Below are 14,763 nucleotides of genomic sequence, written 5' to 3' on the forward strand. Positions count from 1 at the left end.
TTTAGGGGGGAGATTATCCACCCCTGAACTAAAGTTAGACCCTGGGTCCACCGGTCGAAATGCACATAGTTCCAGGGTGAAGTTCCTCTGGTCCAAAAACGCATATAAACTCTGCAGCCCCAGCTCTAGGTTTTTTGGCTTCACTTTTGTGGAGCTGTCGTGTCATCCATCTTTTTATACAGCTTGCGTGATTGGCTTTGAAACCAAACGGCCCTTTTAAAGGTCAGACATGCTCCCTGGAGGTTTGGCCTTTTCCAGAAACTTCATGAACTTCAGACACAACCTCTCCCTGAAGGTGGCGTTCAGCTAGAAACACAATCACCTTTGTTTAATTGGTCGGTTTGATCCCACCAGTGTCTCTGAAGCAGAAAACGAAGAGGAGAGAGTAAACCTTCATCCCGCCTGCAGCTAAAATATCTTTGTGTGTGTGTAAAGGAAATATTTAAAGTCATGGTTGATTCATGTTGTCAGGCGTGTTTTCCAGAAGCATCTTCATGTTCTCAGCGGGAGATCTCAGATCTTCTGACAGGGAGGCCGCCTGCTTCATGTCTGCATGTTTATCTACCCGGGTGTCCTCCTGGAGACCGGCTCCAGCTCCTCCATGAAGAGTTATTTAAATTTCATGCTTCTCTTTCTGCAGGTTCAGCGTCGTCTGAGGGTATTAAACATTCACATGAAGCTCAAAGTGGGTCACGTCTGTGCAGACGCCACTGACAGGATGATCCCCGCTCCATCCATGGCCGTGTTATTTAGAGTAGTCTGGACCGTCCATGCTTAATATTAAATAAGTGATGCATGAATAATGGAGGAGTTTGAGATAAATGTGTTTTAGTAAAGTTTTAGAGAAGGGAAAGGTCCAGCTGAGTTTTTAATAACAAAGACTTCAAAGTGGGGTCCGCCCTGTGTTGTAACATCACATCCACACGGTCCTAATAACCTGTAAGTGTTTCCTGAAGTCTGGAGCCTTCCTGACGGAGAGAAGAGAGGAAAGTGGAGCACAGCGGCGGCGGCGGCCGTGGAGGATGAGTGATGAAATCGAGGTGTTTGTCTGTGAAATCGAGTGAAACGACGAAGGCCGGGCCGTGTTCAGGGCTGAGCTCACTTCAATCAGGAAGTCAGATTTTATTCAAACCCCTGAAAATGAAATACGCCAGGAAACGTTGTCCATCCATGACTTTCATCTGATTTCCCCCCTGTGGGAAGATTTCCCAGCATGCAGCAGGGGAAAGAAGCAGTTGGAATGCCTGCTTATGTCAAAACTGAACATCTGCACAAATCTAAAACCAGATGAGCTCGGGTGAATTTGACGAAACCAGGTGTGTCCTGGAGGAGATCTGAGTCTGATTGAAGATGAATCTGGATCAACTCAGCTTTATTTATACAGTAGAACCTTTCATACAGACGAGCAGTCAGCCCAAAGTGCTTTGGTTTGTTTGTTTTAGTCTTTATCTAACAGTTGTGGAAAAGTGTGTGGGAAAGATAATGATTAATAATAATCTTTATTTCTACAACACGTTCCTCAGCTCGAGGTTACAAATGTAGAAGGAGAGAAAGAGAGAAATAAAACCAGGCAGTAGTGGTCATAAGATTTAGCAGACAGACGTGTGATCCACAAATGTGCAAGAGGTGGGTCTCTAAAAGTTTTTTAAAAGGAGGGAGTGAAGTCCAGAGTCTGGGGGCTAAAACAACAAAAGAGCATGACCTTTACTTTGAAGTTCTGACAGTGGTATCACCTGGAGGTTCATGTTGCATGGAGTAAGTAAAGTTTATTTATGGAGCAGAGGTCACAAAGTGCTTCACAACAGACGGACGAGAGAGCTAGGAGCCGGACTGCAGCAGATCAGAGACGGACCGGACACGGATCTGGTGGAAGTCTTGTCTTAAAGAGCAGCATTTTGGACCACTTGTAGGGGGTTCAGGGATGCATTGCTCAGACAGGTGAAAAGAGAGTTACAGTAATCCAACTGAAGAGGCACAAAAGCATGAATAATCACTTCTAGCTCAGCTGTGGACACAAAAAGTCTGAGTTTGGCTTTATTTCTTAAATGATAGAAGGAGTATGGGGCGCCGTTTGTAAAGTTGTGCACACTGATAATAACAGCAACATTTCTCCACATTTAGCTCCAAAACGTCATGAAAATTCAGAGTGCATTTTTAAAAGTCACTTTTTTATCACATTTAGAGGAATATTTGTGATTTTCTTCACATTTAATTTTGTTCTGAATAATATAATGAGTTAAAATCACTGTTAAATCTAAATATTAAATCTAAATCTAAATGTTAAATATAAATCTAAATGTTAAATATAAATCTAAATTTTAAATATAAATCTAAATGTTAAATCTAAATCTAAATGTTCAAAGTTAAATCTAAATGTTCAATGTTAAATCTAAATGTTAAATCTAAATCTAAATGCTAAATCTAAATCTAAATGTTAAATCTAAATCTAAATGTTAAATATAAATCTAAATGTTAAATATAAATCTAAATGTTAAATATAAATCTAAATGCTAAATATAAATCTAAATGTTAAATATAAATCTAAATGTTAAATATAAATCTAAATGTTAAATGTTGCTCCGCGATCCTAAATATTTAGCTCATATGCAAATTCACACTGCCGCCGACCGGAAGTACCAAAATAAAAGCTTCACAAAGCGATACAGATATCGCGGTCATCCATAGTCTGTCAGGAGAGTCAGGACTGACTTGGACTGACTTGGACGGACTGTTGGCCGGACCAGCCACTGTGAAAAATGTCGTCAGAGTTGGCAGAAAATATTGGAAGAGCTGTTTTGGACGCCATTCGGAGTTTCCAAAATGCACCTTTGGTGGCAGCGACGACCACACAACAACCACATCGTTCGGTAAGTTTCCTTTCGAAGCTATGTGGGATAGACTGTGTTCAGTGTTAGCCTATGGTGTTATCGTGCATATCAAGCTAGCCAAAATGGGTCAGGTCTGTTAGATAACGAACGATGTACCTCATTTTATTTTATATATTTAGTTGGTGATAGGCACATTACCCTGAGGAAAAAGTGTTTTTAATGCAGTTAAAACATAAATGCCCCCCAGAGTTCTGCCAGTACCGCGCCTGGACCAGGACCATCCCGCGTTTCCACCTTGACAGCACAACGCACGGTAGGTTTTCATACTTATAGTTAGATTATTTTAATTCTTATCTGAAAATATATGATTCATTTTCATTTTCACCAGTGTAACATATTTGACACAACATGATAATAACGGCAAATGTCATTTATTTGTATTTTATTACTCCTCAGGGCACCAGTAACTCAACTCAATTGACACCAGGATCAAATTTCCACACACCGAATGATCATTCTGTAAGTATTCATTCAGTCATTACATTTTTCACTTTAAAAAAAAGTCTTGGTAATGCTATCTTTAGATTGCAATTTTCAGAAAACATTTCTATATTTAATACCATATGTAATTATCATTTGTTGAAGCATTCAAAACATTTTAACCTGTCATTGATCTGATTAGTGTGACTGGTCTGTGTATATTTTTCCTCTCTAGAAATAAGCTGATTGTCATTTTGCTGTTTTGCAGGATAATTACCAAGGAAGGCATGCTATTTCCAGAGAAGAGCTGGAAAATGTTCTCATTTTGAAAACCACCTTTACTGAAGCTGCTTCTATTCTTGGAGTGTCTAGGCCAACATTTTACAAGTTATTACAAGACTTTAATATCCCAACATCAAAATTTAACAATATCAGTGACCAACAATTGGATCTCAAAGTGTCACAGTTGAAAACTGAACATCCAAATGTTGGAGAGGTGATGCTTATGGGGCATCTGCGCTCCATAAATATTGTGGTTCAGAGACGGCGTGTAAGAGAGTCACTCCAAAGGGTAGACTCAGCTGGTGTCCTGGACAGGAGAAGAACAGCAATAGCTCGGCGAGTTTATACTGTGCCGCATCCAAATTTCATTTGGCATGTCGATGGAAACCATAAACTGATCAGGTGGAAATTTGTTGTTCATGGGGCAATGGACGGCTACAGTCGAATGTTGGTGTTTCTTCATTGTTCTAACAATAATCGAGCAGAGACTGTGAACGCCCTCTTTACTGCAGCCATTGGACTGTTTGGCAGACCCCTACACATCAGAACTGATCACGGAGGAGAGAATGTTAGGATTTGGGAGGACATGCGAGCAAGCAGGGGTGAGGGCTCTGTCTTACTTGGGAGTTCTGTACACAACCAAAGGATTGAGCGTTTCAACAGAGACCTGAACAAAAACTGCAGCCATGTTTATGCACCCATTTTTTATGAAATGGAATCCCAAGGTATCCTGGACTTAGAAAATCCAACAGACCTCTTTTGTCTTCATTACATCTTTCTACCCAGAATCAACCGCACTTTAGAGGAATTCAGAGCTGCGTACAACCATCACTCAATTTCATCTGAAGGAAATAGAACTCCAGTTCAGCTTTTTGCACTGGACAATCATTTGCTTCATCTTCACAGCTTGGAACTCCAGGCAGCAGAGGTTGTTGCTTCTTCCTCACTAAGCTCCCAAGCTGTGTTTCTCCCATTAAATAACAGAGATTTTCAAGAACTTTATGCTACCATTAACCCCCTGGAAAATGACAGCAATAAGGGCAAAACATTGTTTCAGAGAACACAGCAGTTTATTTTTGATAAACTTGTAACTTAGTGACCTGACAAGTAACAGTGACCAAGGGAATCCATCTATCCCTGGAGGTGTAAGTGAAGTATGCATATACATATAAAAATAAACAAAATGAATACTCTCAAAAACATTCTAAAATGCTGTGAACATACGTTTTCTTGTAATACTGCCAAGGTTGAAATGTGTCCTTTTTCTGGAAGTGAATGCATCTACTGTATAGATGTTTGAAAACTACAAGACTTCACATAGTTACTGTAGAGTTATACAAGGCTATAAGTATACCATGGTAAGTACCACATAGTTTTGAGATAAAATGAGTTTAAATGTTCCTTTGGGCTCTAGCATCCTCTGAAATTACACAGGTTAAGTGATGTATAAACAGACTGTGTATCACTACAACTGTATGACATTACTTCAAAATGTATGTATGACATTACTTTGGTCTGAATTTCTGCTTGAACAATATAACAACTTGCTGTGTGATATCTTAATGTAAGAAACTTACAACTAATTCTGTGCAATTCTGATATTAAACCTGTATCTGAGAAAAGAGAATTCAAATAAATGTTGTCAGTGCCTCTTCTTCTATTTGTACATCTGTAGATCATATTACATTTTAGTTTGTACAAGGGCAGCTACTGTAATAAAACCATAACTTCAGCCTCTTATACTCAGAGTTATAAAATGTTGGAAAGTAAAAGATTTTAAATAATAATACAGAAGGCATAAACTCTTCCTTTATATTCCTGTTTACTCCATTTTCCCATGAAGCATTAACATAGAAGGGCTATTGAAATATAACAACCACAGTAATAAGTAGTAATGCTTAAGGAACACAAATGCAGTCATGTTAAACTTTCATTTTGAACCTATGGAGTCCCATAAAGCACATGTGATTCATTAAACTTTACACATGAAAACACACAACACAAAAAAATGAATTAACATCTGAACATCAGAGAAAAAAACGTAGCTGGTGCTTCAAACATATCAGGCCTGACCTACATTTGTTAATGCTTTTCTGTGCATGACAAATCTAAGGGACTAGTTTTCATTTCATTTCTTCAGATGGTGCTGAATAAAGACCCATTCATCAGTGCTACCAGGAAGCAGTAGTGAAATTCATCATCATCAGCCATTAATTTTGTGTTCACAAAAAGCTGAAGCTCATTAGCACATGTATGTGCAATAGGGAAATTTTTGCTTTCATCGTGAATAAATGTAACTTTAGGGGTTGGATGAAAACCGATGGCAGGGACCTTGCTGCTTCCTGTAGCAAATGCCAGGATGTGACCGGGGCTCAAAGCCTTCAGGAACGCCTCCTCGTCCTTGGTTAGAGTTCTGTCTCCAAATGCATCTTGCAGTTCTTTATCTAAAAGCAAAGTAAAAGTAATGTTGACTTAGAGACTGAAAGACAACCTGGATCTCAGGATGACTATGTCAGTGACTGAAAGATTATTGTTTTAATAGTTTGGTGAGAAAGAAGCTATATTCTTTGCTAGAACTTGAAAAGATGGTATTCTTTAGCATTGTTATTTTTTGAGGGGTTGTAAGCAATCATTTAACAGTCTTCCTGTGTTGGGATATATTAATGTAAGACAAGTGCAATTCTACTTACTTTCCACACACTGTAGAAATTCCCGAAATTTTACCACCGTCATCTCCTCCTTAGCTCTCCTGTTACTCCCCAAAACAGAGTAGCTTGGCTTGAGGACACCAGCAATGAAGTTGGCTCCCAGCTCTTGGCCTTCCTCTGGTTTGTCAAGCAGTACACGCAAGCAGGGGTTCTCTCTCAAGAGGGACAATACCTGGAGGGAGATTCAACAGCATTTGAGACTGCTAATGAAGAGTATTTGTGGTTAAATATTGATTTATTTTCTTTCTTTTTTTTAATCACAAACCATTTCTCTTAAACATTTTATTTTTATTACTACGCAAATGTTTTATTGCTACAATTATTTGTGCAAATGGGAGAAACAATAGAAAAAAACCCCAGAATGCTTATGTTTTCCCGAGTATGAAAGTAAATAAAACACCTCAGATAGAATTTGGACCTACATACAAGACACATTAGTCTCCAGCATAATCACTAACACTGTAAAATAAAAACTTTAATTACCCATATGTATTTACTTTATCTGTGATGGTCTCTAATTATGTGGTTAAATAATAAATGTATCTTCAAATTAGTTTCTTTTTTTTTGGAGGGGGTTTATCTCTGTCAAACTGAGTTCCACAGACTTTGCAAAGAGTACTGAAGGTGTTCTAAAGGCTCATTGAGGCTTCATACTAACACCATACAGAACAACAATAACAACAGCTCACCCCATAGTAAGACAAGCCATCAGTGAGTTGATCAAGACAGCTCTGCCGTTGCAGAATGGCATGGTACAGAGCTGCATTTTTCACAAACGCATCTCTGTTGGACATGGTGACAGTTAGTGGGAGACCTTCGACTTGAAATCGCCATGAGTCACAGCAGCTGACGGCTTCCTCCAAATCCTCCTGCGTGGCTGCATGTTTAACCTAAAAATTATAAACCAAGAATTAAAAATGTCTGCACATGTACTGTATTTAATAAACATATAGTGTAAGTTGTGCATTCTATCTTACAATCCTTTTAAAATACCCTTTCTAAAACTTTTTTTGTGATTCAACTTTTAGTATGTAAAACAAAATAAATTTGACTGAATTCCACAAATACAAAAAAAATCTAAAAAAATGTAACAAATCAAATTCAGTTTCTATTGCTGTACTCCGATTGATACTTTTTGAACTAAAAAAAATTCTTTACATAGGGGAAAAATAATACCTCACTTAATTGTTTTCTATGAGCATATGTTTTGCTAACTTGCTAAGAAGCAATGGCATTTAATAAACACTTAATAACAGTTAAGCCATGCTCTGTATTTCTTCGTCTCACCAATTCAAGATGGATACAACCTTAAGTCAGCCATCCTATAATAACAATCATGAGCTTACATGCTGTACAACATTTACAGTATTACTAAAATAGCCTACAGTTCACAATTACACATCACCTTTTTGAGGTTCTCCCTTAACCCAGGGTCACCTATATTGTCAAGTGTGACGTGTACTTGGAGGACGTCACCCGACACGATGTAGTCCACAACATGTGGGGACAGAAACGCTGGTGGTTCACCTCCTTGTACAATTATCGTTGACATCATTCTGCCAATGGTTCGGTACACTCCTTGTTGCAAGTGGAGAATGTTCAATCTTGGGGCACATCCATTTGGGGTGCCTGAAAGATCAGAATCAGAATCAGAAATACTTTATTTATCTTGGGGGGAAATTCAGTCATTATAGTTGCCCCTATCCACAATAAGTAAGAGTATCAAATAATATTAATAGAAGAAAGTAATTAATAAGATATAAATACAAATACAATGAAATTAATGATAATAAAAGTATGTACAGAAGACAAAATAAGCTATGTAGAAAATAAAAGATGATTTGAGTCAACATCAACATGTTTTGTAAGGAAGGTGTAAACTGGCATTCCAACCCAATATTTGTGACCATGTAACCTTTAGTAGGAGACATAATAGGAGCCATACAATGGAAAATACATTAGAAATCAGAAAACTCTGCGATTCTGGACTACAAAATCATTTTAAAACCTTCAAAAGCTCCGCTGTCTTGGAAGATAGCCTTCACCAGTAAACGGAAAAACTCTCGTCTGGGTCCACCAAAGTCAGCAGCATCTTCCTCAGCATCTTGCTCATCACTGGCAAATTTGACATAGAGCATGTCATGGCTTTCCACAAAACTTGGTCTTTTAAACGGACGCAAAGCTGTGATCCACACATTTGCGCGACTGATATGGACTTGTCTTGTTCCTGCTGATACAACTCTCTCACTATGAGCTTTCAGAAGGCCTGCAATCTCTTCTCTGCTGAGCATCTCAGAGGACCTATATATGAAAAAGACACAATAAGAAAGACAAACACACTTCTGGACATATTTTACATGTGCATTGCAAACATGAATGCATAATTATCTTAAGTGCACAGTGTTACATCATAAAAAAGTCAATGTTGGTAAAATTACTGATAAAATACAGTTATCAATCTTTGAAATGTACATGATGAAACTTGATAATTTGATGCACATCTGTTTTGACAATTATCTCCAAAAATATTTCACTTGGCGTACAATGTTCACACTAATGAATATTAGTATATGCAGTAATAAAAAAAACCCTGTAATCTTACCTAACAACATGAACAGAACTAGGCATGTCCGACTCTTCCAGGAGACTACGCTGAATTGCCTCTTCAAGAGCATCATCTTCCTCTAGATAAACAGGGCTGAAAAAAATGAAGACAGGGACAACAGATAATGAATCAGGCAAAAAGCGAAAATACAGTATAAACCTCAAAGAATCAGAGATATAAAAATGACTGAAGATTTTAATTCACTGTTGACTCAATGACTCATAACATCAATGACCAAACGTATGCATTGTAGTGTTTCTATGAACCTCTAACAATATCTTACACAAATTCTGCCAAGTTATAAGGAAACAACTGCCCCAAGTCTTCTGCCTGTCCCTCGTTTTCACTCTCTAGAGTGCTTCCCCCTGTCTCCTGATGTCTGGCCTCACTTTCCATTGGTGAAGAAGACACTGGATCATGCACTGCATAAAGAAAATATCATCAGGAAAAATGTTTTGACATAACACATACTTTGTTAAATGTGTCCTAAATTAGCCCTAATCCCATCTTTGAGTATGCTTCTTTAAGAATTCTCAAGAGGATTTTCTTAAAGGATTTAGGTAAAAAAAAAAAAAGCTATTCGGAAAGTACTACCTCTCATTCGTTTTCAGTGGTAAAATTCTCTTTACCTTGCTAAACAAGAAAAAGCTGCAAAATGCTAAGAACAAGATAGCCAAGAACAAAACTGATATCTCAATAACACTTCTGAATAAACATACAACCTGTAAAAACACAAATTAGATAAAGGTTTTGACCTACTTCTGTCTTGGTGCAATGACATTTCTTCCTGTCTGCCATTATCACTCCCATCATCACTGAGGTCTTCTGGGTCCTGATAGTGGAGCTCACTTTCCCTTGGGGACAGTGGCGCTGTACGCACTAAAATATATGAGCAGAAGAAGGATATATATATATGTATACACCAATATCAACAAATTAAGGCATATAATTTAATTTAATATTCATACTTAATATATTTATGTATTTTTTCTGACACGTTTATATCATGACAGTTGAGAAAACTTTCCTTTTCACAATGGCAACAATGTCATTTTGTACTCCGAAACATCAGGGACAATTATCTACCCATCAAGAAAACAAATTAGATTCTAATTACAATGTCAACCAACAGGAAAAATCAACATTCATCAAACACACCTTTTCTCCTCTGCCTGGCTGGACTTTCAAAGTCACTATCCGACAGCTCTTCAGGTTCCTGTAGGGGGGGGGGGGGGGGGGGGGATTGGACGACACAGAGATACTTATTGTATATATTTCTATCCGCCTCTATCAATGTTGCAGGACAGAGGAATTGAGAGTTGTACAGAGTTTAACATTGACATCTGCTGAACATTGTAAGACATGTTTTACCTGGGCAGGTTTGTGGATTCTTGCCATTATGTACAGACAGGTGCTGGAGGAAATCGAGCCAACTTCTTTCCCCCCCCATGAAAAATTGCTTGACACATTTGGTTTCATTAACCTTTTAGATCCCCGGATTGTACTCAAATATTCAAATGGAAAAGGCTGGCCCACGGGTAACGCAAATGTCTTTTTAAATATGGCAGTTATTTCCTCTTGAAGTTCTGTTTCGCTCCAGTCAGACGTAAAGGAGATCTTTCCTATGAGGCCATCTCGTGCCAATTTAGTTCTGGAGTCCCCTCTTGGTATACAGAACATTGATTGAGGAGAAAAAGGCAAGCACACAATATCTTTGGTGTAATGCTTGCAGGCCTTGCTTTTTCTAACAAAACGTGGGCATGCAGCTTGTCTAGGAAATGATGGAAGGGGAACCTATAATAAGGAAAAATATAAACACAAACAGAGACATACATTACCAGACGTCCATAGCAAGTGCTGGTTTGGAAACAAATGTATTTTTAAAAAATATCTTGTAAATACTCTCTTTAGATTGCCGATGTTTTAAAGTGAAAAATGTAATGACTGAATGAATACTTACAGAATGATCATTCGGTGTGTGGAAATTTGATCCTGGTGTCAATTGAGTTGAGTTACTGGTGCCCTGAGGAGTAATAAAATACAAATAAATGACATTTGCCGTTATTATCATGTTGTGTCAAATATGTTACACTGGTGAAAATGAAAATGAATCATATATTTTCAGATAAGAATTAAAATAATCTAACTATAAGTATGAAAACCTACCGTGCGTTGTGCTGTCAAGGTGGAAACGCGGGATGGTCCTGGTCCAGGCGCGGTACTGGCAGAACTCTGGGGGGCATTTATGTTTTAACTGCATTAAAAACACTTTTTCCTCAGGGTAATGTGCCTATCACCAACTAAATATATAAAATAAAATGAGGTACATCGTTCGTTATCTAACAGACCTGACCCATTTTGGCTAGCTTGATATGCACGATAACACCATAGGCTAACACTGAACACAGTCTATCCCACATAGCTTCGAAAGGAAACTTACCGAACGATGTGGTTGTTGTGTGGTCGTCGCTGCCACCAAAGGTGCATTTTGGAAACTCCGAATGGCGTCCAAAACAGCTCTTCCAATATTTTCTGCCAACTCTGACGACATTTTTCACAGTGGCTGGTCCGGCCAACAGTCCGTCCAAGTCAGTCCAAGTCAGTCCTGACTCTCCTGACAGACTATGGATGACCGCGATATCTGTATCGCTTTGTGAAGCTTTTATTTTGGTACTTCCGGTCGGCGGCAGTGTGAATTTGCATATGAGCTAAATATTTAGGATCGCGGAGCAACATTTAACATTTAGATTTATATTTAACATTTAGATTTATATTTAACATTTAGATTTATATTTAGCATTTAGATTTATATTTAACATTTAGATTTATATTTAACATTTAGATTTAGATTTAACATTTAGATTTAGATTTAGCATTTAGATTTAGATTTAACATTTAGATTTAACATTGAACATTTAGATTTAACTTTGAACATTTAGATTTAGATTTAACATTTAGATTTATATTTAAAATTTAGATTTATATTTAACATTTAGATTTATATTTAACATTTAGATTTAGATTTAATATTTAGATTTAACAGTGATTTTAACTCATTATATTATTCAGAACAAAATTAAATGTGAAGAAAATCACAAATATTCCTCTAAATGTGATAAAAAAGTGACTTTTAAAAATGCACTCTGAATTTTCATGACGTTTTGGAGCTAAATGTGGAGAAATGTTGCTGTTATTATCAGTGTGCACAACTTTACAAACGGCGCCCCATAATGGAGGAACGAATCCAACTATTTACATGCTGGTCCAGGTTCATCACAGATGACACCATAGAAGCAGACGGACAGGCAGGTATCATTATGAGCAACACAACAGTTAGCCTGTTAGCATGAAGAGACTCAGCTGGCGCTGTTTTAGATGGTGCTATATTTCATCACAGATGGATTCACTGAATCAACACGTGAGAGGAGATAAGCGCTGTAAAATCCTTTGACACTACACCACCAGACCGGTAGAGGGAAGTAAAACAAAGACGAATGCCATTCATCACAGATGGAAACAACAATGACTGTGAATGGTTTTTGGAAAATTTTGAAAAAAAAAAATTAGATTTTTTTTTTTTGAAAAACAAAATTGGAAAAATTAAAATTGGAAAAAAAAATTTTGACAAAAAAAATGTTGACAAAAAAAATTTTGACAAAAAAAATTTTGACAAAAAAAATTTTGACAAAAAAAATTTTGACAAAAAAAATTTTGACAAAAAAAATTTTGACAAAAAAAAAAATACAAAAAAATAATTTGAAAAAAAAATTTGACAAAAAATTAAAAAATAATAATTTGACAAAAAAAAATTGACAAAGTTGACCTGGAGCCTGGAGAAAAACAAATTTTCCTCAAATTTGAAATTGTGCTCCAAAAGCAGAAAAACATGAAAAAAAGTGAAAATAGATAAGCGCGAGTAGCAAAGACGTTTCAACACGGCTTTAAAATCCTTTTGAACTCAAAAAGCCGTGGCAGAGATCGGACGGTGTCATGGTTTAAAAAGCGACCCTGTTAACTGGAGACTCTCAGCCGGATGCATCCCTCATAAACGTCTTTAGACCATCATTAAATATCTGATGAGGATATTTTGAAATCTTAATAAAAACTAAACTAGTTTGCATTCCCAGGAACTCCCTCTGTGTTTCAACAGCTGTGTAAACTCCACAAACACTGACACGTTCAGCTGAAGGTCTCCAGTTTACAGGGTCACTTTTAAAACCGGAACACCGGGAGGAGAGACGCATTCACGGTGGGCTGAGAGAAGACTACTGTTACAAGCTGCTAAATCAAGAGAATCACAGCTTCTTCTTTTGAAAAGTACACACACATACAAAAAAGATAGAACAAATAAAAACTAATGAAAGAAAGAGAAATCAAGAGAATCACAGATGTGTGTGATGTTATTGTGGACGGAGGGCGGAATAAAAACACTGAGGTTAATCTACCAATCAGACACGTTCAGCATTGCAGGCCCCGCCCCCAGAAAGCCACGGGACCTTTGGAAAGTACCATAGGGGCTTTTCAGGGGGGAGATTATCTACCCCTGAACTACATTTAGACCCTGGGTCCACTGGTGGAAACGCATGTGGTTCAGGGGTAAAGTTACTGCATCAAAAAGGTATTAACAGGGCTGAAACATGACATCCTTTAAAAGTCATTAAAAGAACCTTACGATCAATTCTACTTCCTGTTTGTTTTGTGTAGAATATTGCAGTTGATGTTTGCTCTCATGTTATTAACAAGCTTCCATCAATTGCAACTCATGTCTTACTCTGCTGCTGTGGACGGTGATAACGAGCCAATTGAACGTCTTTATCCCCTTCTAAATGAAACTAATTCAGTGGAAAACTTAAATTATCATGCACAGCTTACACTAAGTTATACAAATGTTGTTTTTAAAGGTTAGTGTTCAGTTTCGTTCCTGCAGCCCAGCCTGAACTCCTCCTCACAGGATCAAAGTGATCAGGATGCTTGCAGAAATGAAAAGAGATTGAAACAGCCTCCTCTGCTCTGAACAAAAGCATTCATCTTTTATGTTTTATTGTGCCGTTTTTCAAAGAGAAAACATGAAACGAGATGAGGATTTTTGCCTGAAAGCAGAAACTCTGTGCAGACCTGCATGTAGTCTCCGTCCTGACCTGAATATTAACATGCCTAATGAGCCTGCAGGAGGTTTGCGATTGGAGCTGATTGCTGCTGATGGAGGTGAACAGCAGGTCTCGTGTTATCAGACACTGAGCCCGTCTTAATGGCTCCTTTAGCCTGTTTCAGGGAGATAAAACCCCCTCTGTCACTTCTGTAATGTCCGTGCAGAGGAATAATAGACGCTGACAGGACTGGATCACCTCCCTGAAGAAAGAGCCCGAACTCTGAGACACCCTCAGACTGAATAAACAAGTCTTATACAGTAGGTGTACGAAAGAGGCCTGAAGTCTGATGTATCAGACATGCTTTCCTCTTGAGTGATTCTCAGTTATCTGTGAGTCATTTTCTGACTCATCGACTCAAAGATTTTAAAGTGTTTCTAAGAGGTGAAGAAGTGAAACCATGCCATTGTCATGAATCAGGATATGAGGATGTGCTGGCCTAAAAGCTGCAATGTGTGGTGGCATATGAGGACAAATCAGGTGAGCAGAGACGTCAGGGTTCAATCTCTGGGATCAAAAATATCTGCACAAAGGTTGATTAAATCTTCATCACTTGTCCTTCCTTCAATTCGTACACGTATAGTCGAGAGAATCTCCAAAGTGTCTGGGGTTAATCCTCTGGGGACCATGACTGTGAGCATGAACGTCTTCGTTGTAGAGGTTTTAAGTGAAAACAATAAATGACGGATAGTTTGCAACTTTTTAAAGTGCTC

At 37.9% G+C, this 14,763-nt stretch overlaps 2 protein-coding genes across 2 annotated transcripts; one reads left to right on the forward strand and one right to left on the reverse strand.

The window, feature by feature from the left end:
- Positions 1-2,668: 2,668 nt before the first annotated feature.
- Positions 2,669-5,234, forward strand: LOC117819842. Its single transcript, XM_034693332.1, has 4 exons — positions 2,669-2,867; positions 3,076-3,141; positions 3,285-3,347; positions 3,577-5,234. The coding sequence occupies exons 1-4, from the start codon at positions 2,757-2,759 to the stop codon at positions 4,684-4,686; spliced, it is 1,350 nt and encodes a 449-aa protein (XP_034549223.1). The 5' UTR covers positions 2,669-2,756; the 3' UTR covers positions 4,687-5,234.
- Positions 5,235-5,395: 161 nt separating this feature from the next.
- Positions 5,396-11,542, reverse strand: LOC117819841. The gene is made up of 13 exons (XM_034693331.1): positions 11,344-11,542; positions 11,070-11,135; positions 10,864-10,926; positions 10,275-10,697; positions 10,062-10,119; positions 9,663-9,782; positions 9,187-9,325; positions 8,901-8,996; positions 8,307-8,599; positions 7,704-7,927; positions 6,988-7,188; positions 6,281-6,470; positions 5,396-6,034 (listed from the first exon to the last, which is right to left on the reverse strand). The coding sequence occupies exons 1-13, from the start codon at positions 11,452-11,454 to the stop codon at positions 5,727-5,729; spliced, it is 2,292 nt and encodes a 763-aa protein (XP_034549222.1). The 5' UTR covers positions 11,455-11,542; the 3' UTR covers positions 5,396-5,726.
- Positions 11,543-14,763: the final 3,221 nt, after the last annotated feature.

Source organism: Notolabrus celidotus, chromosome 10, assembly GCF_009762535.1.
Source record: "Notolabrus celidotus isolate fNotCel1 chromosome 10, fNotCel1.pri, whole genome shotgun sequence".
NCBI lineage: Eukaryota > Metazoa > Chordata > Actinopteri > Labriformes > Labridae > Notolabrus > Notolabrus celidotus.

Excerpts from the sequence above, each read along its gene's own strand:
- LOC117819842 (XM_034693332.1), top strand. The coding sequence starts at position 2,757 with ATGTCGTCAGAGTTGGCAGAAAATATTGGAAGAGCTGTTTTGGACGCC. Across the intron at positions 2,868-3,075 it reads CACAACAACCACATCGTTCG|AGTTCTGCCAGTACCGCGCC; the intron begins GTAAGTTTCCTT and ends AATGCCCCCCAG. Across the intron at positions 3,142-3,284 it reads CCTTGACAGCACAACGCACG|GGCACCAGTAACTCAACTCA; the intron begins GTAGGTTTTCAT and ends ATTACTCCTCAG.
- LOC117819841 (XM_034693331.1), bottom strand. The coding sequence starts at position 11,454 with ATGTCGTCAGAGTTGGCAGAAAATATTGGAAGAGCTGTTTTGGACGCC. Across the intron at positions 11,136-11,343 it reads CACAACAACCACATCGTTCG|AGTTCTGCCAGTACCGCGCC; the intron begins GTAAGTTTCCTT and ends AATGCCCCCCAG. Across the intron at positions 7,928-8,306 it reads AGACAGCGGAGCTTTTGAAG|GCACCCCAAATGGATGTGCC; the intron begins GTTTTAAAATGA and ends CTGATCTTTCAG.